This window comes from Archocentrus centrarchus, chromosome 1 (genome assembly GCF_007364275.1).
Source record: "Archocentrus centrarchus isolate MPI-CPG fArcCen1 chromosome 1, fArcCen1, whole genome shotgun sequence".
NCBI classification, from domain to species: domain Eukaryota; kingdom Metazoa; phylum Chordata; class Actinopteri; order Cichliformes; family Cichlidae; genus Archocentrus; species Archocentrus centrarchus.
The window spans coordinates 31,828,713-31,849,677 of NC_044346.1; the positions used below are offsets into that span (position 1 = coordinate 31,828,713).

At 41.1% G+C, this 20,965-nt stretch overlaps 1 protein-coding gene across 1 annotated transcript; it reads right to left on the minus strand.

The window, feature by feature from the left end:
- Positions 1-1,029: 1,029 nt before the first annotated feature.
- Positions 1,030-20,239, minus strand: LOC115781104 (junction plakoglobin-like). The gene is made up of 16 exons (XM_030730520.1): positions 20,097-20,239; positions 9,810-9,844; positions 9,241-9,405; positions 8,911-9,164; positions 8,361-8,599; positions 7,623-7,824; positions 7,185-7,329; positions 6,897-7,000; positions 6,435-6,773; positions 5,863-6,015; positions 5,655-5,774; positions 5,420-5,570; positions 4,290-4,411; positions 4,015-4,054; positions 3,095-3,232; positions 1,030-2,102 (listed from the first exon to the last, which is right to left on the minus strand). The coding sequence occupies exons 2-15, from the start codon at positions 9,820-9,822 to the stop codon at positions 3,096-3,098; spliced, it is 2,184 nt and encodes a 727-aa protein (XP_030586380.1). The 5' UTR covers positions 9,823-9,844; positions 20,097-20,239; the 3' UTR covers positions 1,030-2,102; position 3,095.
- Positions 20,240-20,965: the final 726 nt, after the last annotated feature.

The window sequence follows — 20,965 nt, forward strand, 5'->3', positions numbered from 1 at the left end:
TGTTGGAGATGTAAAATGTGTCAGCAGGACATCCATGATGCAAAACTCCCAACACATCCGAAGGTGCTCTATTGGATTGAGAACTGGTGACGGTTCAGTGAACTCACTGTCATGTGAGAGGATTTGAAATTTGTGACATGATGCATTATCCTGCTGGAGGCAGCCATCAGAAGATGGGTACACTGTGATCATAAAGGGATGGACATAGTCAGCATCAACACTCAGGCAGGCTGTGAGGTTTCAGTGATGCTCGGTCAGTTCTAAGGCACCCAAAGTGTGCCAAGAAAACACACCATTACTACACCACTATCCTGAACCACTGATACAAGGCTGGATAGATCCATGCACACAAAATCATTTTCCTATCATCCGAATGTTGCAGCAGAAACCGAGACTCATCAGACCAGGAAACGTTGTTCCAATCGTCTATTGTCCAATTTTGAGGAGCTTGTGTGAAATGTCTCCTGCTGCTTCAAGGTTTAACGTGTTGTGCCTTCAGAGATGCTCTTCTGCACACTTTGGTTGAAACAAGCAGTAATTTGAGGTTCTGCTGCCCTCCTATCAGCTCAAAGCAGTCTAGCCATTCTCCTCTGAACCCTGTGATAACAAGCATTTTGAACAGGTGTTTGCATCCATGTATGTAATAAAGAAAATAAGAGGGTGGCACAGTGGTGGTTAGCACTGTCGCCTGACGACAACAAGGTCCTCCCTGGGTACTCCGGCTTCCTCCGACAGTCCAAAGACAAGCATGGGGTTAGGTTAATCTGAGATTTTAAATTGCCTGTATGTGTGAATGTGAATGTGTCAATGGTCGTCTGTCTCTGTGTGTTAGCCCTGCGACAGACTGGTGACCTATCCAGGGTATACCCCCGCCTCACGCCCTGTGACAGCTGGGACAGTCTCCAGTCCCTCCACAACCCTGAATTGGAGAAGCGGAAGAAAATGGATGGATATAAAATAAGAAAAAGCACAAGAGGGCCTCTTTAGGAACATTCCTGGTTTTTGAGCTCAGTAAACATGAACACCAGAACGTGTTGAATATATATCCTTTATTTTTATTAAACAAAATTTCAGTAAAAACTCTTAATAAGTAGAAAGACAAATTTCCCTGTCAGTAGTTTTTTCCAGCTGTAGGGCCAACTACAACTGTAATATCTCATGTGTTGACTAAAGAATTGGACAAATCTGTTGCACAAATATGTAAATCATTGTTTTTTTTTTTCCCCATGGCTACATATGATTTCCTCTCTAAATTAAAATCAAAGGCATCTTTTATTTATATTCTGGTAATTGTGTATAGTGTGAAACTTTCCCAGTAAATAACTTATAAAAGATGAGAAAAAAAAACAACTGTCTTGATCAAAGATAGTCCAAATAATACACATCAGCTGATTACAGAAGAGAAGGGAGCAGTCCCACACTGCTAGCTCCAATATGTCCACTTCTTTCCATTTGCTCACTTCTACTAAATTTAGTGAAATAAGAAAGAAGCGTTAACCACGGTTACACTGACTCCTGGGTCACAGTGTGAGAAAACCGACAGTATTCAGAGCCAAAACTACAGCAAAGACAGAAGTGTGTCTTACAAAGGCGTTAAGCAGAGTTGGTGAGTAGGTACACTGTGCACGCTGAGCCAGCTCTGGCAGTGTTTTCTACTATTCTTGTCTTTTTATTTCTTTTTCTTAAAAAAAAAAGAAAAAAGAAAGAAAAGAAGACGTTATGATTATCATCACAAAATAAAATCTCTTTGGCATAGAATACCCACCCAAAAGCGTAAACACACACTCACATGCACTCACTCTTAGAAGGTTCTCTAAAATAAAGTGAAACAAAACAAAACAAAGCAAAACAAAACAAAACAAAAACAAAAAAAACTACAAGCAATGTCACTGTCAAAATTATAATCTGCAAAATTATGCTATAAAACAAAGTTGAGCCCTGTTAAGATTATGAGTCCCATACTCAGCAATAATTGCATATATTACATCAGGTGGAGAGCAGAGGGAAAGATCTTTCCTGACGACCACATTCTCCTCTTCTTTATCCCATTACGTCCTACATCAGCGCTTCTGCTGCCTCCTCCTCCTCTGCTTCTTTCTCCTCTTCAATGACATGAAAAAGAAAAAAGACCTCAGTTATTTCACAAAGGAAACAAAAGTGTTTTTTATCTTTTCTTGCTGCTCTGAAATGGGCAGGACTTAATTTCAAAACATTTTGCTGTGGAAGCATTTCAGAGATACAGGCTGAAGTGCTTTTAAACTGCATTAACAGACAACATTAAAACCACTGATAGGTGAAGTCAGTAGCATTGATCATCACTTTATAATTTAATGTTTTGCTGGGAAACACTGGGTTACGGTATTCATGCGGATGCTACTTTGACCCACTACCAGATGGCAAAGGCCACCCCCAGCATGGCAACATGACATGCAACACCTGCTAAAATGGCACAACATGCTGACCCGTCCTCCAAACTCCCAAGATCCTAATGTGAAAGATAATTTGCAGGATGCATTGGAACACGGTCAGTCCACAGAGGAGCCCCCCCCCCCACAATCTCCAACATCCAAAGCATCTGCCTTCCTACAGGACACTACAGGACACCACCAGAGGATTTTATACAGTGGATATTATGCAGGTGGTTTTAATATCGTGGCTGATCACAATATCTAATAAGACAATAGCATTATAAGTTGAAAAATATGCGGCCCTGGTGGAGTCCAACATTTCCCACAGGAAATGAGTCCGACTTACTGCCGGCAATACAGACCAAGCTTTCACTGCGGTTGTACAGGGACTGTCAACGCGACGTTGCAGAGGCATGCCAACCAAGACACCAGATTCTGCTTCCTCTACAGAAGGCGTGTCAGTGAGATTAAGAAGGTCCTTGAAGAATTCTTTCCACTGCCCGACTATAGCCTCAGTTGAAGTCAGCAGCGCCCCACCCACACTATAAACCATGTGAGCAGAGCATCGCTTTCCTCTCCTGAGTCGCCTGACGGTTTGCCAGAATTGCTCTGAGATAATCCAAAATTTTTTAAACTCTCAATATAAATTAAGATGACTGGTTGAAGTAACATTAGCAAATACTGACCTTAATAAGCATCAGGGGGATACTGTTGTCTGTCATAGGCCATGCTGCCTCCGTATTCGTCATGCATCATATTTCCATCCATGCTGTCCATGGGCATGTCACCTTGATATCCATAGCCTGCGAAACCAGCGTCTAGCTCTGCAAGTGAGAAGATGTTATTTTTTATTATTATTTTTATTAAAAAAAACAAAAAGAACAAACAGATTATCAATAACATTACTTATTACTACTGAGGATGTGATAGTGGAAAATGTTGAAAAGAAAACTTTTCCACTTTATTAGCATATTTTTGGATTACTGGGATCAAACAGAGAATTTTTTTTTTTTTTTTGCTTGAGTCAATAGACTCAGGGTAGGAGACAGAAAATACCAAAGCCATATAAGGAAAAAAGGCAAGTGAAGGAAAGGACAGGACAAAGATGGAAACAAAGATAATAAAGAAACACCATGATGGGGGTGGGACCCCCATGAACACAATAAAAAATAAATTATGTCAGAAAAAAGAAAACAAACCAAAAACCTTTTAATTATCTAATTTAAATTAGTTTGAGATTTTAGTATAACATGACTTAGTTGGGAAAACACAAAATGTACAAATAAAGCACACATGGAGAGAAATGATGAAAAAGGATAGTTTAAGATTAAAGCAACTTAAAGTTTTAAGTAAGAGATATTACTGATAGTCCGTTTTAAATCTAAATCTTACAATACATAAATACTAAGTAGCCGTGTGCTTTTTTGGGCTACTAGATAAATTCATTCTTATAGCTGCCAAATGATGACAGTAGCTTGTCAGCAGCAGCAGGGAGCAAACCTGCTAACAAATTATAGAACTTTCATGCTGCGGCTGCTCTCTGTGGTGGAGTGACCCACTGCTGAGGAATGTGCTGTATGTGCACATTTCAGCTACATTTACTCACCATCTGGATAGGGTCCATCCATGGGAATACTGTTGTGAGCCTGCAGAGAAGTCACAGGAGGGTAAAGGTCAAATGAAGCCAACACTTTGATGTAGAAAAATGGTATATAGGTGTGTGTGTGTGTGTGTGTGTGTGTGTGTGTGTGTCTGTGTATATACATTTAAGTTTTTGATATAAAACAACTGAAGTGAATAAAGAAATCTACAAGAATCATAGAAACATTAAACATTAATCTTCATGTCATGTCCGTGCATCAGAGGGTGCCACACACTCACCATCTCCCAGGCAGCAGGATCGTTTTTGAACAGAGAGTGCGTGAGCTCCACAGACACTCGCTTCCTGTAGTCCGAGTTCTTATCCTCGGAGATGCGGAAGAGCACAGCTGCGGCATAAGTAGCTGGAGGGGAAGAAATAAGAAACAGTCAGTGATCAAGGTCAGCATTAACTAATCAACTCTGAAAGCTTAATATCTGGAATGGAATGTCTTTGACTCTGGGCTTCAGCACAGAAGTCTGCAATAAAGTGCCATGTCTGATTTAATGAGTAGTTTTACATTCATTTAGGGTAAAAAAAGACTTGGCCATTTTAACATACAGAGGTCAAATTTGTAGGCCCAGTCTCCCATACAGGGATTATGTCTAATTATGGACTAAATACTTTTTCCTATTGTGGTCTTCATTAACTTTTTCCTTTTAGTCTAGGACCATGCTTAATCCATGACTGGTAAACCGGCTGGTAGAGTTTAATAGTATAACATATAAAGCATATAACAAAAAAAATGCATTTTTATTTTTCTTTGTGTGAAATCCTTTGCACTGAATCACTTCCTGAAGTCTTCATCCATAATCATCAATGGATGCTTTGTGTTTTACTTGTGACGCTCTCCCAGTTCTTTATTGCAGCCACCTTTAGCTCCTGTGTGTTCTGTCTGGTCTTTTTTTTTTTTTTTGCCTCTGTTTGATTAATTAGATGTTTTCTCCACAATTCTACCAGTGCATTGTGCAGTTTTGTAAAGTGGCTTTTTTTTTGTTTGTTTTTGAGATCCAACAGGGTTTTGCATTTTGGTCTTGAATATCCTCTTGATTGATAAGGAAATGTGCACCTGCATCCTGATCATTCAAGACTTGTGGTCCTTGATCGACCAGATTGGTTCAGATTTTTTTCTTTTAATTTTCCTCTTCTTCTTCTTCTTATTGTGCATTCTTAAAATGTAGTTTGCAGTATTTTATTGTGAAATGTTGCGTAGCAAAAGTATAATGACTCGCAAAATGGACTTGTGCAAGTGCCTGGAAACAGCACTTACAGTAAGTACAGCACTTGAGTAAGTTGACTTTGTTATTTTCCACCTATGACTAAATGCTACATTACAGTAAGCTAATCATAGTGCATTATGTGGATGTTTTACCAATGCCCTCGTTGTTGGAGTGCAGCAGCTCCATCAGTGGAGCTGATGCTCCCTCCCTGTCGATGAGTTCAGCTGACGGTTTGTCCACAGCCAGCTCGCACAGGACGCCTGCTGCCACACGCTTCACATTGTCCACTGGAGAGTAGAGTAGCTGCAGAAGAAAAAAAAAAGAAAATTAGTATTTCAAAAGAAAAACTACAGGGGTTCATTATAAAGGCTTTGTTTCTCTGTTTACCTGGACAAATAAAGGAATGGTCTCGAGGTTGGCAACCTCCGCTCTATTAACAGGATCTCTGGCTATTACGTGCAGAGCTCCTGTGCAACCCTCCACAATCTCCTCCATCCTTACTCCATCCTGGAATCAAAACATAATGAGAATAAATGTTATTCCATAGAAATGGTACCAATTTCCACACAGGGATCATAAACTGCCCATCATGTACCTGGTACGTCTGCTGGTTGGATGACCCGTGTTTCTGGGCGTCCTGGTGGGCTTTGAGCAGCAGGTTGACCAGACGGGGGATCGCTCCTGCATCCCTGAGAGGGCTCTGGTTTTCTTGGCAAAGGGCCAGGTTACGGATCAGGCCAACTGCAGCCTTCAGGCAAGGGACAAACAAGATAGATTGATTATACAGTTCTGTTATTGGTCAGCAAATAAAATGACTGGAAACAATCTCAAGCTTTTGTATCCATTAGAAATATGACATGCTGTTTTTCCCTCTAATGCCTGGTCTTGTAAAACATACTGTTCCTGCTGTCATGTGTCTTTCATGCTCTTTCAGGATGACTGAAACTCTGGCCCTCTGCCCTACTTGCCATCCACTTTGTCCATCTGTCCAGTTTTCAGTGTTTATCCTTGGACTCTTGAATGAACTTATTTCATAGTCCTTAACTTTTTTCCCCCTTCAAAACACCTGCTTTCAGTCTAGGATCCTTTTTTTTTTTGGAAATTACCACATTTCTGTAGCACACACACTTTTCCCCAATCTAGAATATCCCTCCCTCTTTCATCTACCTTGATGACAGGCCAGTAGTAGGGTTGGTTGAGCAGCTTGACGATGGCAGGGATGCCATAATGTTTCCTCACTGCATGCTGTGCAAGCTCAGCCTGCTGGTGGCGTGAAGTCAGGTGACGTAGGGCGCAAACAGCAGGTTCAGTCACATCCTCCTTCTCACCAGCACGCAATATGGCATGGATAAGTGCCTCGACACCATTGCTCTGAGTGACCAGAGATTTGTTATAGGCGTTGTTGCACGTGAGGTTAGACAGGATGCCGGTCGCACAAGTGAGCATGTTGACGTCATCTGAACTGAGCAGGCCCACCAGCTGCTGCAGCAGGCTGTCCATACCCTCCTGAAAAAGAAAAAAAAAAAAAAGATATATTCCTCATTAGTTCTGAGTAGATGGAAATATAGCAAAAAGAATATAATGTTCATAAAGAAGAAGAAAAGAAGACAAGTAAATTCAGATCCAGACCTGCTTGGTTGCAGCATCAGAGAGGTTCCTGAGAGTCCACAGGCAGTTCTGCGTCAGACGCTGGCTGGAGCCAGAGATGTGTTTACCCAGAGCCTGCATCCCACCTGCAGGGAAGAGAGAAGTAAGATTACTCAGCTCTCAACAACATTTCATAAATTATGCTGTCAAGAAACACTGCAGTTGCCAAGGAGCCATTGGCCCCTCTTCAGGTAACACAAAGCTGACACACCTGTATAACTAGCTTGTGCACACAGGTGTGCGTTAACACAGAAAACGCATATCACATACCAGCCTCTACAATGGCGGGTTTGTTGCTGGGGCACACAGAGAGGACTTTGAGCACACGGCTTGTGGTCCACAGCAGCTTCTCATAGTTGTAGTTTCTCATGATATGAACTAGACCTTCAGGGCCCCCGTTGGCAAGGATGATCAGCTGTTAAACAGAAACCTTTGTGAAAACAAATCCTTAAATTTTACAACGCACAATTCTAACTAAGCCATGACTTTCCCGGCACCTATCAATCCTCACTCATTTTACTATGCAAACAAATAACCACACCCATGGCTGCGCCAGCACCTGAACAACTCTGTTCTCATGCCACACCCAAAACGAAACACATGCACATACAAGCACAACAGTGTCATAAATCTCACGTTGCAGTCATTGTCATTGTATTATGAAAGCACGTGGTACCAAAAAAAAAAAAAGAAAAATCTCACACACACCTTGCTTTCCTGGTTGCCATAAGACAGCAGCTGCAGACAGTCTGTGGTGATGGCAAGGAACTTGGGGTTACTCTTCTTCAGCAGGGGAACCATCCTCTGCAGTCCATCTGCCAGACGCACAGCCATCTTAGCTCCCTCCTGGTGTAGCAGCAGGTTGTGAAGCGTGGTGATGGCATAGAAGAGCACAGATTCCATCGGGGAGCTGAGGAAGAGAAACGGGTGTGTTTAGTGTGCATCACAAAATAATCCTGTCTATTTTGTGCTTTTCCTTATTTTCTGGTGGCCAGAGCTTCAAATAATGAAGTCAGTGCCTGTACCAGTGATCCTCGTGAGCCAAAAGCTCACTTGTTTGTTGGGCTGAACTTTATCATCTTGTCCTATTTAGTTCTACCTAATTTCTGAACTTAAATGATGGTGGAAGGAACAAAAAAAGCTTTCCAGCAGTCTTCCAGATTTTGAGGCTGATACTTGTGGCTCACTCTTGTGATATTTAATTTAAAAAATAACTACAAACTGTTATTTCCTTCTTCAAATAAATAGAAAAGCAGCTCCACTGGAAAATACCTCAAAACATCTTCACAGAACACATCTCAACAAGACTTTGATGCAACTTTGAGTGGCTTTTCCAAAATGTCTTATATACCACAATAAAAAAGTATTTCTAGCAAACCATGATAAGTGACACAAGTTAAAAATTTGACTCATTTATAAATGATTGTTCTCTTGTTCTAGCAGCACCTGAGCATGCGGACTAGAGCAGGGATTCCCCCTGATTTGAAGATAGACAGCAGGCCCTCTCTCTGGTGGGACAGGTTGTGGAGGATGCTGGCCGTGGCTTTTGACGTCTCCATGTCGCTCGTGTTCTGCATGGCCCGCACCACAGCAGCCACCATCTGAGGGGACTGCATCAGCGCACGTCGGGATGCCTCCTTGCGTGTAAGCTGGTTCACAATCTGTGCTGCCTTGCTCACCACCACCTTATGAGTGATGGGAGGGGAAAATATGGGATAATTTTTACTAGGCGAAATAAAAATTTAAGTTCCTATGTCTGTTTAGAGGGTGATACATGCAGGGCTGTAGCTAATGATTATCTGTATTTAGCACACAGACATGACGACTGATGCTTTTAGCACAACATTAAACCATTGATGACTCGCAGGGTCCATTAATCACCTCGTTGAATCCATTAATCACCATTAATTATTGTGTAAAAATTTACCTAAATTATTTTTAATGTCAGACTTTCAGACTGTGTTTCTTTGTATGGGCACATCTTTGTGTTCATCACCTGGTCTTCATCGTTGAGCAGTTTGGTGAGCTCCGGCACAGCACGTGTGGCCAGCTCGGCATCATCCTGGTAGTTGATCAGATGGATGATGGCTGTCTTGAGCATCTGAGAGGGCTCGGCCAGCCGCTGGACGTTAGTCATCTGGGATGGGTCTGTCTGAGTTGACAAAATGGTGGTGCCTCCCTCCAGTGTCTCTGGAAACATTGCAGCTCGCACCCGCTGAGTTCTGGTCATAATGCTTTGGGGATCCAACTCTATAGAGAAGTGAGATGAGGTTGATAAAGCAGCCTAGGTATAATTAAGCCAAAGTTACAAAGTTACTGCCCTTACCGGGGTCCATTGCGACAGTGCTGGTCATGGTGTACTGTTTGGTCACGGTGTACTCGCCATCATCATCTCTGACTGTAGTGGCTCCAGACTGGATGCCTGAGTCTAGACCATACATTGTCTGTTGCCATTCTGCCACTTTTACTGGGCCACTCTCCATCTCACCCACTGCCAGCGGAGGAGAGAAGAAATCAAAAGTGCTGCAAGTAACTTAAAGTAATTAAAAGTAATTGCAATTTTGGTCAGTTTTTTCTTTCTCCCAAGTGGAATTTTATTTTACTTTTTTAACACCATAGAAGTAATTCTTTTATAGAAGGAACCTTTAGTTCTAATTTATTATAAGGAAGTGATTTCAATGCAAGCAGTGAAAACAATAGTTGGAAGTAGGAAAGGTCAAGCTCAAACTGTTCAGACTGTTTTTGAAAGACGTGATACAGACAGAAGTGAAATAAAGAAATCACACAAATACAATCAACATTAAATTACTGCATTATTAAAACAGAATTTACAGGAGAGGAAATAAAATCGAAGCATAAAATAAATGATGATGGAAAATGAGCTGATTTACTTACTTTGCATTGCCATCCTTGCTTTTGATGGAGCAAACCTAAAAACACACAGACAGAGAAATCCAATGTCAGCATTTCACCTGATACAAAGAATGATGACTTCTATCACTACACGCCCTCCTTCTCATGAATTAGTGAATAATCTGAAACATCCGCTTCTTTATACAAGACACCTAAGCATGACAGTGCACAAGCTGGACACCTGCCCCTCAGCTGTTCACCCTGACCTTAAAATTAAAGCACAAAGTGGAGGGACTTGCTAACAGGGAAGGGAGGGCGAAGTGAGTAGAGAGACAGCTGTAATGTAGAAATTCTAAGCAGGCTGAGTGGCCTTTAACCCCCGGCCTCCACCCATACAGTCATGGGAGCAGCCCACTGCTCATATGTGGCAATCAGGAACCTGCTCATCAGGTTTCAATTCCAGTGGGAAAGTGTTTGTGTGTGTAGACAACTCACAGAGCACACTCAACACACCTCGAAGAAAACACCCTTGACTTTACTTTTTTTTTTGTCTTGACAAATACATAACAGCTGAAAGGCCTGCATTCTAAAACTGTGATCCCTAATCAGAGAAGTCAAATAAACTACTCAACTGAGCTGGTTATTTAGTTTTACTTTAACAGTGCCCCTGATTGCACAACTGCTTGTTACTTGTAGGTACATGTTTGTTCTTCAAAGTGACACTTTCTATATCACCTTATTTTCTAATGAAAATTCTTCCTCTCACCAACAGCAGGTTTTTACACATGTGGTTACATTTTTAATGCTCTTAATCCTCTGCAAAAAAATGTCAAAACTAGATTGTGTAGTATGTGTGAAATATAATACACAATGTGTCATCTGAGAAAATTTAAATGTGTTACTTGTGCTGTATAAGTGCTTTGAGTGCTCAAACAGAGTAGAAAAGTGCTATATAAGAACTAGTCCATTACTTGTGTTTTGGTCAGCGTGCTTCTGTATACAGGAGGACAGATTATGCTTGGAAGACACCTCTTAGATTCCAAATAAACCCCCACAGTCGTAGTTCTGCAGCCCAAATGTCGTTCACCCTGAAATTCAGAGAAATCTGCTTTTACAGTAACTGTCGGCCACTGGGTATGGCATTCAGCAGATAGCACAATGTATTCCCTTTGGTGCATATGAGTGTTTTCAGATGCTAGACTGTTACATGAGTGTTTGCTGAGCATGTTGCTGGGAAGCATTGTGTGTTAGAGGATGTGTTTTGCAGGTGCTGCAGATGCACTGGATGTATGAGAGGGTTTGTGCATTCTCCTGGAGTAATTTAGTAACTAACTGAGGACCTATTTAGTCATTAATAAAAAAACTAAAAAATTAAAAAAAAAAAAACAAAAAAAACCCCAAAACAACAAGAGATGAGGACATTACAAAAATATAAAATCTATACACAATACAGTCAACAAACAAGGGGGGTGGGTGGAGCTTCAGTCCTTGAAACTCTTTTGTATGACAGTTGTTTATAGCTTACGGTGTTTCTGCATGCAATAAGCAACTCTGTGCATCTTCCATCTAGACTACTAATAAAACAAGTTGGGACTAAAAGCGACAATGCTGTGCTGGCATATGATGAGCTATAAACACTTAAATTACCACCTTTACCTAAGCTTGCGCTCAGTTCCATGGAACAAACGTACTAACCAATCATAACAAAATGGAAAATAGTGTAACTGAAGCTGATTAATGGGCGTGCATTTACAACTTGTAAAAACACGAACAAAGAATGTATTTCAGTCACAGTCTGGTTTTTCCTCACACTGCTCCTTTGCACTGATGTGTGTGCATTACTGTTGCTCCTGCAAGGAGCTTTGTAGTTAATTAAAAATGGTACAAAAAAAAGAAATCAACACCAGCACTTTCCCCATATGTCAGTGTCTGTCCTTAGTTTTCGGTCTGTGGCACTTTGCTGGACTAAGAACTCATTTGCAAATCTGCACATTTACTTTTCAGCATTTAGTTATTTACTATGTGTTTCATCTGAACTGTCAACACGTTCCTTAATTTCACTTTTTCAGAGAGAATTATCTCCATGAGTTGCACATGTATCGAGTCTCGCTCGAGATCATGCAGGACCAGACCACAGAGGGCTGTCTGTGCTTGCAGCTACATGTTACCTTACAGATAACACAATGACTCATCAGAGCAGACAACTGTACCTGTATTCCCTGCGCATTCTTAACCCTTCTCAGTAAAGGTGTGGTCACATTTATAAAAAAAAAAAAAAAAAAAAAAAAAATGAGCACTGATCAACAGGCAACATGAACAAACTGACAAAAATCAGAAATCTTTCAGTTTTCTAAAGGTTTTAAAACACAAAAAAGTTAAAATGATCCACTGATAATAAACAGAAACCATCTGATTTTTTTGTGCAGAATGTGTGTGCGGTATGTCCATGCAGAACCTTCCTGTTGTCTGTAAATCAGGGTCCGTGTTTGTGTAGTCTTTGTTTTCCTGGGCGAGGCAGCGGGTTCAGTCAACTGTTGCAATTCAGTGACACGCCCCGCACATTGCCTAGGTAACTGAAAGTCTGCTCAAGCACTGTGCTGTGGGGGTTTTATCTGCTGACCCATCTGAACTCTGAAGCTGTGGGCACTTGTTTGTTGATAATTTGTTGTTCCCTCTTGGGCTTTCTTAATCCTTTTTTTTCACTCTAGAAAAAAAGATCCGTGTGTGTGTGTGTGTGTGTGTGTGTGTGGGGGGCACTCAATGCTTAAAAGAATAAAACATCAAAGTAAATAAACTAATCCTGAATTAACAGTTAGTTTTCTACATTATGGCGAGTATAAAGTCTAACCTGCCAGTTTTTCTCCCATTGTTCAGTGCCAACAAAGAGCTGACAATTGTGCTGTTCTTCTCACTGAACTTTGTTCTTTTTCCAGTTAATCAGTGATATGTCCTTTCACTCTCACTACAGAGTACCTCGCTGCACAGTCGTCACCCACACAGACACAGTGACATGAAGCCATACTTGAGGAAAACTGTTTTTTCGCACATCCGTCACCTCCCACTATCTTGTTAAGCAACAGCCTCTGTGAATGATGATTTAGGAGGCTTCTTCCAGAGGAAAAAAAAAAAGAGAAGAAGAACCCTGCACAGTAAAACCAGGAATGTGTATCAGTAAAAAGCTGCCAGCGAGGGAGGAGTGAGTGAGTTGCAACACAAAAGCAGAGATGGATACTGTTCAGAGCCCAGTGCTCAAACACTGCTGTGACATTCCACACTAGCATTGCATATTCAGTCTGTCCTGAATCCAAGTGTAAATCTGTTGCTGAAAAAAGTGAAAACGCGTACACTGTTCTACTACTAACCTTATCCAAACTTAACTCGCTGATTCACTCATAAATTTTAAATCGCTGAAACTAACAGATACTACAAGGACATGACTACTGTGACAAAGGATGAGTAACTCTGATCAGTGTAATGGGAACACATTCACCATCATGCAAACCCCTCAGGCATGTTAGACAGGGAGTGTCTCCCCAGCAGTGACAGGCTCTCAGAGAGGGTGTGGCAGAAGTGTGTGTGGATGTTTAGGGTGAATACACCTAATGGCTAGAGGGGATCTTACATTTTATTCTCTTCAGTATCCTCCCAATAATTAATAGCTTTTGCAGTTACAAACTGAGTGTAGTCTTAAAAAAAAAATTCTAGCAAGCCTGATTTTGACTTTGCTGGCCTAAGCTCTTCTCTGTGTCACAGCAGGAATGAATCAGGTCAGGGAAGGGGCCCAGAGGGCTTCAGATAAACTCTGCTCATATTCCAGTTGTGTTCAAGAGGCTGCTGACATACTTTACGGTATCTGTAGTAATTTGTTATTTAGCCACATGCCTGCTTAGCAGGCAGGGGTGCAAATTACATTTCTGTGGGGTTTTGCTGTTTGACTTGCTATGCATTTCTACTTGAGAATGATAAGTATAATAAGTCTGCAAAATCAGAATGAAGTTTAAACAAATAATTATCAAAATATTATTTTTTTAAACATAAATACTAAAAAAAACAAAAAACAGCCCCACCAGAAACTGTATCATTTGACCTATATATTAAATTATTTGCTTTTTATATTGTTTGTGAAAGCTTTACAAATCTAAAGGTTAATGAGAGGAAATAGTCCTGTACATAAACCTGCTGTGAGACCACAACCTGTCATTTTTACATTGAGCTAAGCTGTGCTGTCTCCAGGCAGTAGCTTCATGTTTATTGTAAAGAATGGGAAAAATACCCATATTCCCATCTCAACTACACCAGGAAATTAAACAGGTTTATGAAAATTAAACATTTCTCATGGATATGGGAGCGTTGTGACCGGGTGGAAGAAACATCCTTATCTGTGGCTGTGTGAACAAGCTTGCTAATCTTATATTTAAACAGACAAGCAAATAAAGCAGATTATATTAGTACACAGCTGCATAGCTTCCTGCACCACTGGAATAAATAAACTATTTAACATATAGGATAGCCTCCCACACACATGCACACACCCAGTCACATTCATGTCCCCAGACACGCAAGCCACACTCCTCTTGCAATAAACTGTTTCCCAGATGACTTTAACTCACACTCTGTACTCCCACAGCCCAATCCTCCTGACACAGTAAATGTCCAGCTCAACCAGCTGAGCCTACAATGGAGACAGGCTACAGTTGATATTTTGCTCTCTGCGTCCTCTCTCCAAAGACCTGGGGTTCAGCTGCCTGAGCAGGATACAAGTTAACACATTCACCAACCCTCCTGGTGACCCTCATGCTTTACTTGTACAACAATAGCTATTATGGAACTGTAAGGGCAGCAGCTGGGCCTGGATAGCTGTTTGCTATAAATCAATAGGGCAGGATGTGAAGCAGTGCACAGCTAATGGATTTACTGTGGTGGGTGACAGGAAGTGGTCCTCAACATTATCTGACTCACCAACAATTCTGGGCTGTCTGGTCTGAGATGGGAAGTTTATTAGGAGAAGTTACAAACTGCTGTAAGGTACCGGGAAGAATGCAGCTTGAAGGACAGATTGTGTAAAGCACAAACTCTTTGAGAGAAAGCATTTGTCAACTGACTGTGACAGGCAGTTGATCAAATCCAGACCAGAGCAACGTCACCATACCACAGGCCTAGGGAGAAGAAACAGCCAATAACACATTACTCCTATGCACTTGTGCAACACACTAACTGAATTTGTGTAAATGTGGCAGAGTCTCCTCGTTGCCTGATCTGGAATCATTCCCAAGACAACAGGCAGCCTCTGCCAAAGAAGTAAAAAAGCAGCAGAATATCTAATGGGCCTTGATTTGTCAGTTGATTCACTGCAGCTGCTTTAATGAGCAGATTTAGGCCAGAGGATGCAGTACGGTGGCTGTAAACTGCTGCGTAGTTGTTTGGTCTCCATGGGATCTCGCTGTGAATCAAAGGAAATGTGAGCTGTCTCGGAGGAGGTGCCTGGGAGCAGACCAGAATCAGATTACAAAAACAAAAAAAAAAAAAACAGATAAAGGAGGAGGGAATGAGTAAAAAGGGGTGTAATCTGTGTAGCAATAAAGACCCGTTTGCAATGCCCGCACAGAAACAAAGTTCACAGAAGTTCGTGATAAATCAGATACTGTGGGAGGAGCACAAGTATGTCCAAAGATCAACTTCAAATAAGAAAAACAATTCACCATAAAAATGTGCAAATCAAATTCCATTTTGTCTTAAAAAAATGAAATATTTGAGCATTATATGTGCAGTTAATTCTTGGGTGAAGAAAGTGCTTTCAGGGCAACGATTCTGTCTTTGTATCTTGTTTGGTTCGTGGTAAGAAGGAAGTGGAAGAACTGAGTTTGTGATAGCACAGAGAGCATCTGTGTTACTTTGTTTAGGGTAGAGAGGAAAAGAGTAGCTGCATTGTCCTATTGACTGCTGTTACAGTGAAAAGGAAACCGCTCTCAAGTGTCCCCACTGAATGCAACCAAAAAGGCTGAAGCACATCAAGATGGCACTGTGTGTTCACGGGCCAGGTTCGGTGGCCAACACTGCATCCAAAGCCCCCTTTAAAAGCCTGACGGAGAGTTTCTTCTTGAACTGCTACTGCTACGCACCAGTGTGTGTCTGAGCACTGAGGCGATGTGACAGATGATTAATTTTTCAAGGAGATTAGAGGCATGAGGGAGCGGGAGGGGTGTGCTTCGGAGAGCAGGGCAAGAATCTGAAGGGACCCTAAAGAATACAGCAAGTTCATCTGACAAGTTTGAGTTCAGTTTGTTCATCTCCTGACATACTACAACCAATAAAAGGGAAAAAATAAGTCACATGAAAACTAGCATTGTTAAAAATTGAGTGACTTATTCTGACAACACATGATTTGATTTATGTACTGCTGCTGTCAGATGAAAACCTGGAAAATGTCAACTTTCAAGAAACAAAGAAAGAAGAATAACAGTGTGGATTATCTAAAACGCCCATGCTTTTTTCAGTTTATGCAGTGTTTTGCAAAAGTGCTCACAGGCGCCAGGGTTGCACAACATTCACAACTCATGAGAGCATGAAATCCTTCAAAAGCAGTGAACAAAGAAAACAACCAGCAACTGAAGCACGAGTTTCAACTCAACATATGCAAAACTACCCTTTTGGAGAAACCTCACATTGCCCAATTAACAAGTCAAGCTTCTTGATTTGCTTTCTGTTTCAACCACACCCTTTCTGTCCCCACTTTCTTGAATCTCTCACAGAAGTGTAATTAAGGGACAGCGACGAAGTGAAGAAGAAGAAAAAAAAAAAAGACACGACAAGACACGACAAGACTTGCTATGCTGAGAAGTACGACTCAGCCAAATCATCCACATGTGAAAACTTTGTCTTTTGAGTCAGTGCTCGAATTCACGTCACTCCCTATTTGTGTGGATACACAGCAAGTAATGAAAAAATTATCAGTGGTAATGTATTCATGATGAAAACAGGAGGGTTCAGCTATTTCTAGAATGCTGTTAGACTCACGCACGGGTGTCTGTGGAGAGCTTTGATAAGAGCTGACTTGAAATGACCGTGGTGGCAGACTTTCATACGGCCTTTAAAGTGCAAGTGATGAGAAGAAACAGCCATTAGGCTTTTGACATCTTAAGTAAAGGGACCCTTTCTTGCCCTTGCTTGATCCAACCAAGAAAACTGCTGAAGATAAATAATTAACTTCAGGGACTGTCATCAGTAGAGTTCAGCTGGGCAATGTCAGCTTTACTTGCTCAGCGTTATACAACTGCGCCCTGCTAGACATTTTTGAGTTTAAGTTTGGTGATGACGGCACAAATCTTTTACAACAATGGGCATTTTTGGTTGATATTTCTAATCATTTAAAAACCACATTCAAAGATAATGTCAGGCACTTTAAAAGTAAATTAGCACTTACTTTGATTTACTGCTGGTTTGAAAAGATTGATTTGGTGTCAAAGGGTTGCAGGGTTGTTTTGGGATAACAACAGAGGGGTGCATTTTGTACAGTTTGCACCGATATGAAAACACTTTTTGTGGTGGAAAATAATGCAGAAAAAAGGATGCTTAAGGTGGTGTACATATGCTGGCTGCAGCACATGCAGCAGAGTAGCAGCAAGACTTAGCACAGTGGATGGTAAAGCAGTCAATAAGCAATGACCACATAATTTCAATAAAACTCATATATACTTAGGGTGTAGCTGTCCTCCAAATCCAAAGTTTCAATTCATACCTCGTTTGGAATGGCCACTGTAATGACCATTTGATTGGATAATGACCAAAAAATTGATTATTTTGGTGCATTTCCAGTTCTCTTTGTACCTGAACAAATTTTAAACATTATAGTTTCATCAGACAAGCATGCTTTAACCGGACTTTATCACAACACGGGAACACACAACAGTGATACAGACTACACTCATTTTTAATCACAAATTCTGTCACAGTTTAAGAACCATACACGACATGCTGCATGTTTAGTAGGCCTGCACAATATGAGAAAAATGTGCAACTTTCAAATACTAAAAGTGTGCATACTGGCTACATAGTCACTATGTCTTTCTGCTTCAGTAGGTGCACTCCTAACATAAATCCAAAGAACTGAATAGCCCCTACTGACTGAATAAAAAAAAAAAAGAAGAAATAAATCATTTTAAACATGCTCATGGTCTGTGTAAATAAAATTAATTTTCTTATTCATTCAGTCTTTCACGCATGCTTGTAGTACAGTGATAGTGAAAATGTAATTTATCTCTCAGCTAAGATGCATTTTACAAATACTATCAGACAATTATTGATGACAACAGCACTGCTGATGAAGTTTTTGTGCAGATTTGGTGTTGTCATGCCGCTTCACTTTTATTTCATCCACACACAAAAAAAAAAAAAAAAACCTCCTGTTGCAGCTGACGGGAAATTTTATCTCTGCGTCCCCTTCTCCATAGAAACCGTACAACACAAAGGCAGAGTGCAAACACAGAGGAGGTCGCACAATGTGTGTGCTGAGCACCTGTAACTGGAAAGTACTCAGTTGGGCATCACTGGACAGAGACAGAAGCGGGACGGGGAATCCACTGAAAAAAACTAAACCAAGAGGGTGGGATGTATGCCATACAGTAATCCCCTTTGAAGACTGTAGACCTATTTATAAAACCGAAGGATCTCCTGGCCTCTTGTTCTGCTAATGTAGGACAGTATCAGGGAATTAAGCAGGAGGGGGGGATTAGCACCGTGCCACCACAGCTGTAGCTGTGAAATCTACAGTAAGTCACCCCCGCTGCTGTCCCACCAGCCATCCACCCTTTCCAGACAGGAACAGCTTTCCTACTTGATGACACAGGACAAGCTCAGCAAGGCCAGTCTGGCACAAAGTATTGGCACTCTGTCCTATTCATCCTGGCACAGATTCAGCAAACTCAACTGGACGCATTGGTCTAGAAACCAGCTGGATACCACACTGGTTTGGCACTGTTCTTCCTGCTTTGTGACGCTTACAGATAACTCAAACAAAAGAACAATGGATAATGTGATTTAGAGTTTGATGGTGGAGAGAGGGGCTCAGTTTGCATTCCAATTCTAAATCCAACTGTGTCAAATTAAGACTTTAAAAAGATATTAAAGTTGGCAGCAGAGGACACCGCAGATGACTTAATCGCATAAGAAAAAAGCCGATAAGATAAAAGTAATTTTAAAGGGATGCTGATTTCAGTAGATTTACTCGTGAAATCAAATGAAAGAAATTTGTGCTCCTGTGCTCCCTAAGGAGGATTAGCTGTCAAGTCCTGAGAATCTGCAAAGGTAATGACATCATGGAAGATTTGGCAACACCTGGAGACATCACTGCTGCCGTGAAACATAGTGTGGGAGTGCAGGGGTGGGGGAACTAAAGAAACATCAGCATTTATCACCGTCATACATTACAGATGTGCACATATGGAGAACTTATCCCGCCCACCCCCAGGCACAGTTAGCTCATTTTGTTTGTTTGGAGACTCAACATCACTGTCATAGTTGGCAAAGCGGAAGATCTGATGTAAAAGTGCTTGTTTTGTCCAACTAAAATTCCAAAGCTCAAAAATATTATTAAAAATACATTTAAGAGGAGGTCCAGAGTGAACATTAGCCTGACTGAAAGACTGAAACCATAAACTGTTAGTTAAAATAGCATCTTACTATGTTTTTTTTTTTTTTTTTGTTAATCGATTGGTCTTTCATAAGTTAGTTGGAACAACGTTTTTGTTTTAGGACTGTGATTTTTACTATTGCCATTTACTCCTTTAATACAAATGGTGTAAAATCTTCCTTTCTGTCTTTCGATACCTCTCCCGTACGCAACACACCAATGCAACCAATGCTTCATCTACAAACCACCACCAACAACCAACGACACGGGAGGGTCTATCGACAAGTGACGTCTAGTTGCATGATCGATACTCGGGGTAAAAGTCGTTATCATTAGGCAGAGAGTGAGAGAGAGAGCTCTGCCGCACTTTGGAAAGTTAATAACAGTAATAATAAAACAAACTTCGTTGACCATAAGAAAGCAAACTTTTGGTGGCTGCAGAGCTCGCGCAGTAGGCTGCTCCCTACCAACAGGCAGTAGTGGTTTGAGGCATGCGGAAATGAATTCCTAATACAAAACATCTGAATTTGCATCCAGGTAAGGGACGGACAAAAACGTAACTACCCCACACGAACATGTAAGCTTTTTATTATAGAATGAAGGACAGAAATGATTACACACACAAAGAAAAGAATAAACGTCAGACACTGAGAGCAGTTTAAGGGAAAAAAACTGACGGAAAAGGAATATTTAATTAATCTTACCTGTCTTAACACACCGACGTATTTTAGATTATTCCAATTCGGTGCTTATTTTAAATTACTTCTCCTGTCGGTACTGGACTGCTCTCTTTATTTCTTCTCACTTTTCTCCACTCTCTCCCCCGCTGCAGCTGGCCGACACTCCTCTGGACAAAAAACCGAGTAAAAGGAGCGTCACCTCACCCAGAGCCCGCCTCCCTCCCCAGACCCCACCCACACTCTCCACAGTGGGAGGGAAAGACGTCGCTTTATTGGTAGCAACTGTAATAAACTGTAAGGTTAAACAGCATACAAAGTTTACTTCTGTCTTTATTGTACATTATTACAGTGCACGGATGGTCACAGTATCACGATACAGATTTACCCTTTGATACAACAGCGAACATTAAAGTTTAGTTAATTCTTTGATTTGAAAAGGCACTGACTGACACCGATAAGAAATACTTTAGATTTTGTAAAGCACAGTATACAACAGGCGTAAAGTGCTGTATATGTTTAAGTACCGTAGCCTGTATAAGTATATTATACGTTATATTTGTTGTACTGACTACTGTGAGGCCGAGTGCTCGCAGCCATGTTGTTCACCTTTATGACGCCCGACCACACCTTGATTATAACACGAAACCAGCCCAAAGAATGAGTCACAGCAGCCGGGAAGCGATACTCAGTCAGTTCACAGAGAAGCAGATAATGTTGATTATTTGCGTCTGCGTCATGCGCATTTGGCATAATGGGGCTTTCTTGATTATTTTGAGCTGCATGTGGGAACTGGCAGAAAGACCAAAAAAAAAAAAAAAAAAACTACATTGCCATTTTCAGCGGAAACTGGTTTTGAAATCATAAACTGAAACTATATTTAATGATTTTTTTCA

Bases quoted from the DNA above. Each gene is read 5' to 3' on its own strand.
- LOC115781104 (XM_030730520.1), bottom strand. The intron at 9,165-9,240 runs GTAAGGGCAGTA...ACTTCTCTATAG, and splicing joins CACTGTCGCAATGGACCCCG to AGTTGGATCCCCAAAGCATT. The intron at 8,600-8,910 runs GTGATGAACACA...ATCACTCATAAG, and splicing joins TGCTCAACGATGAAGACCAG to GTGGTGGTGAGCAAGGCAGC.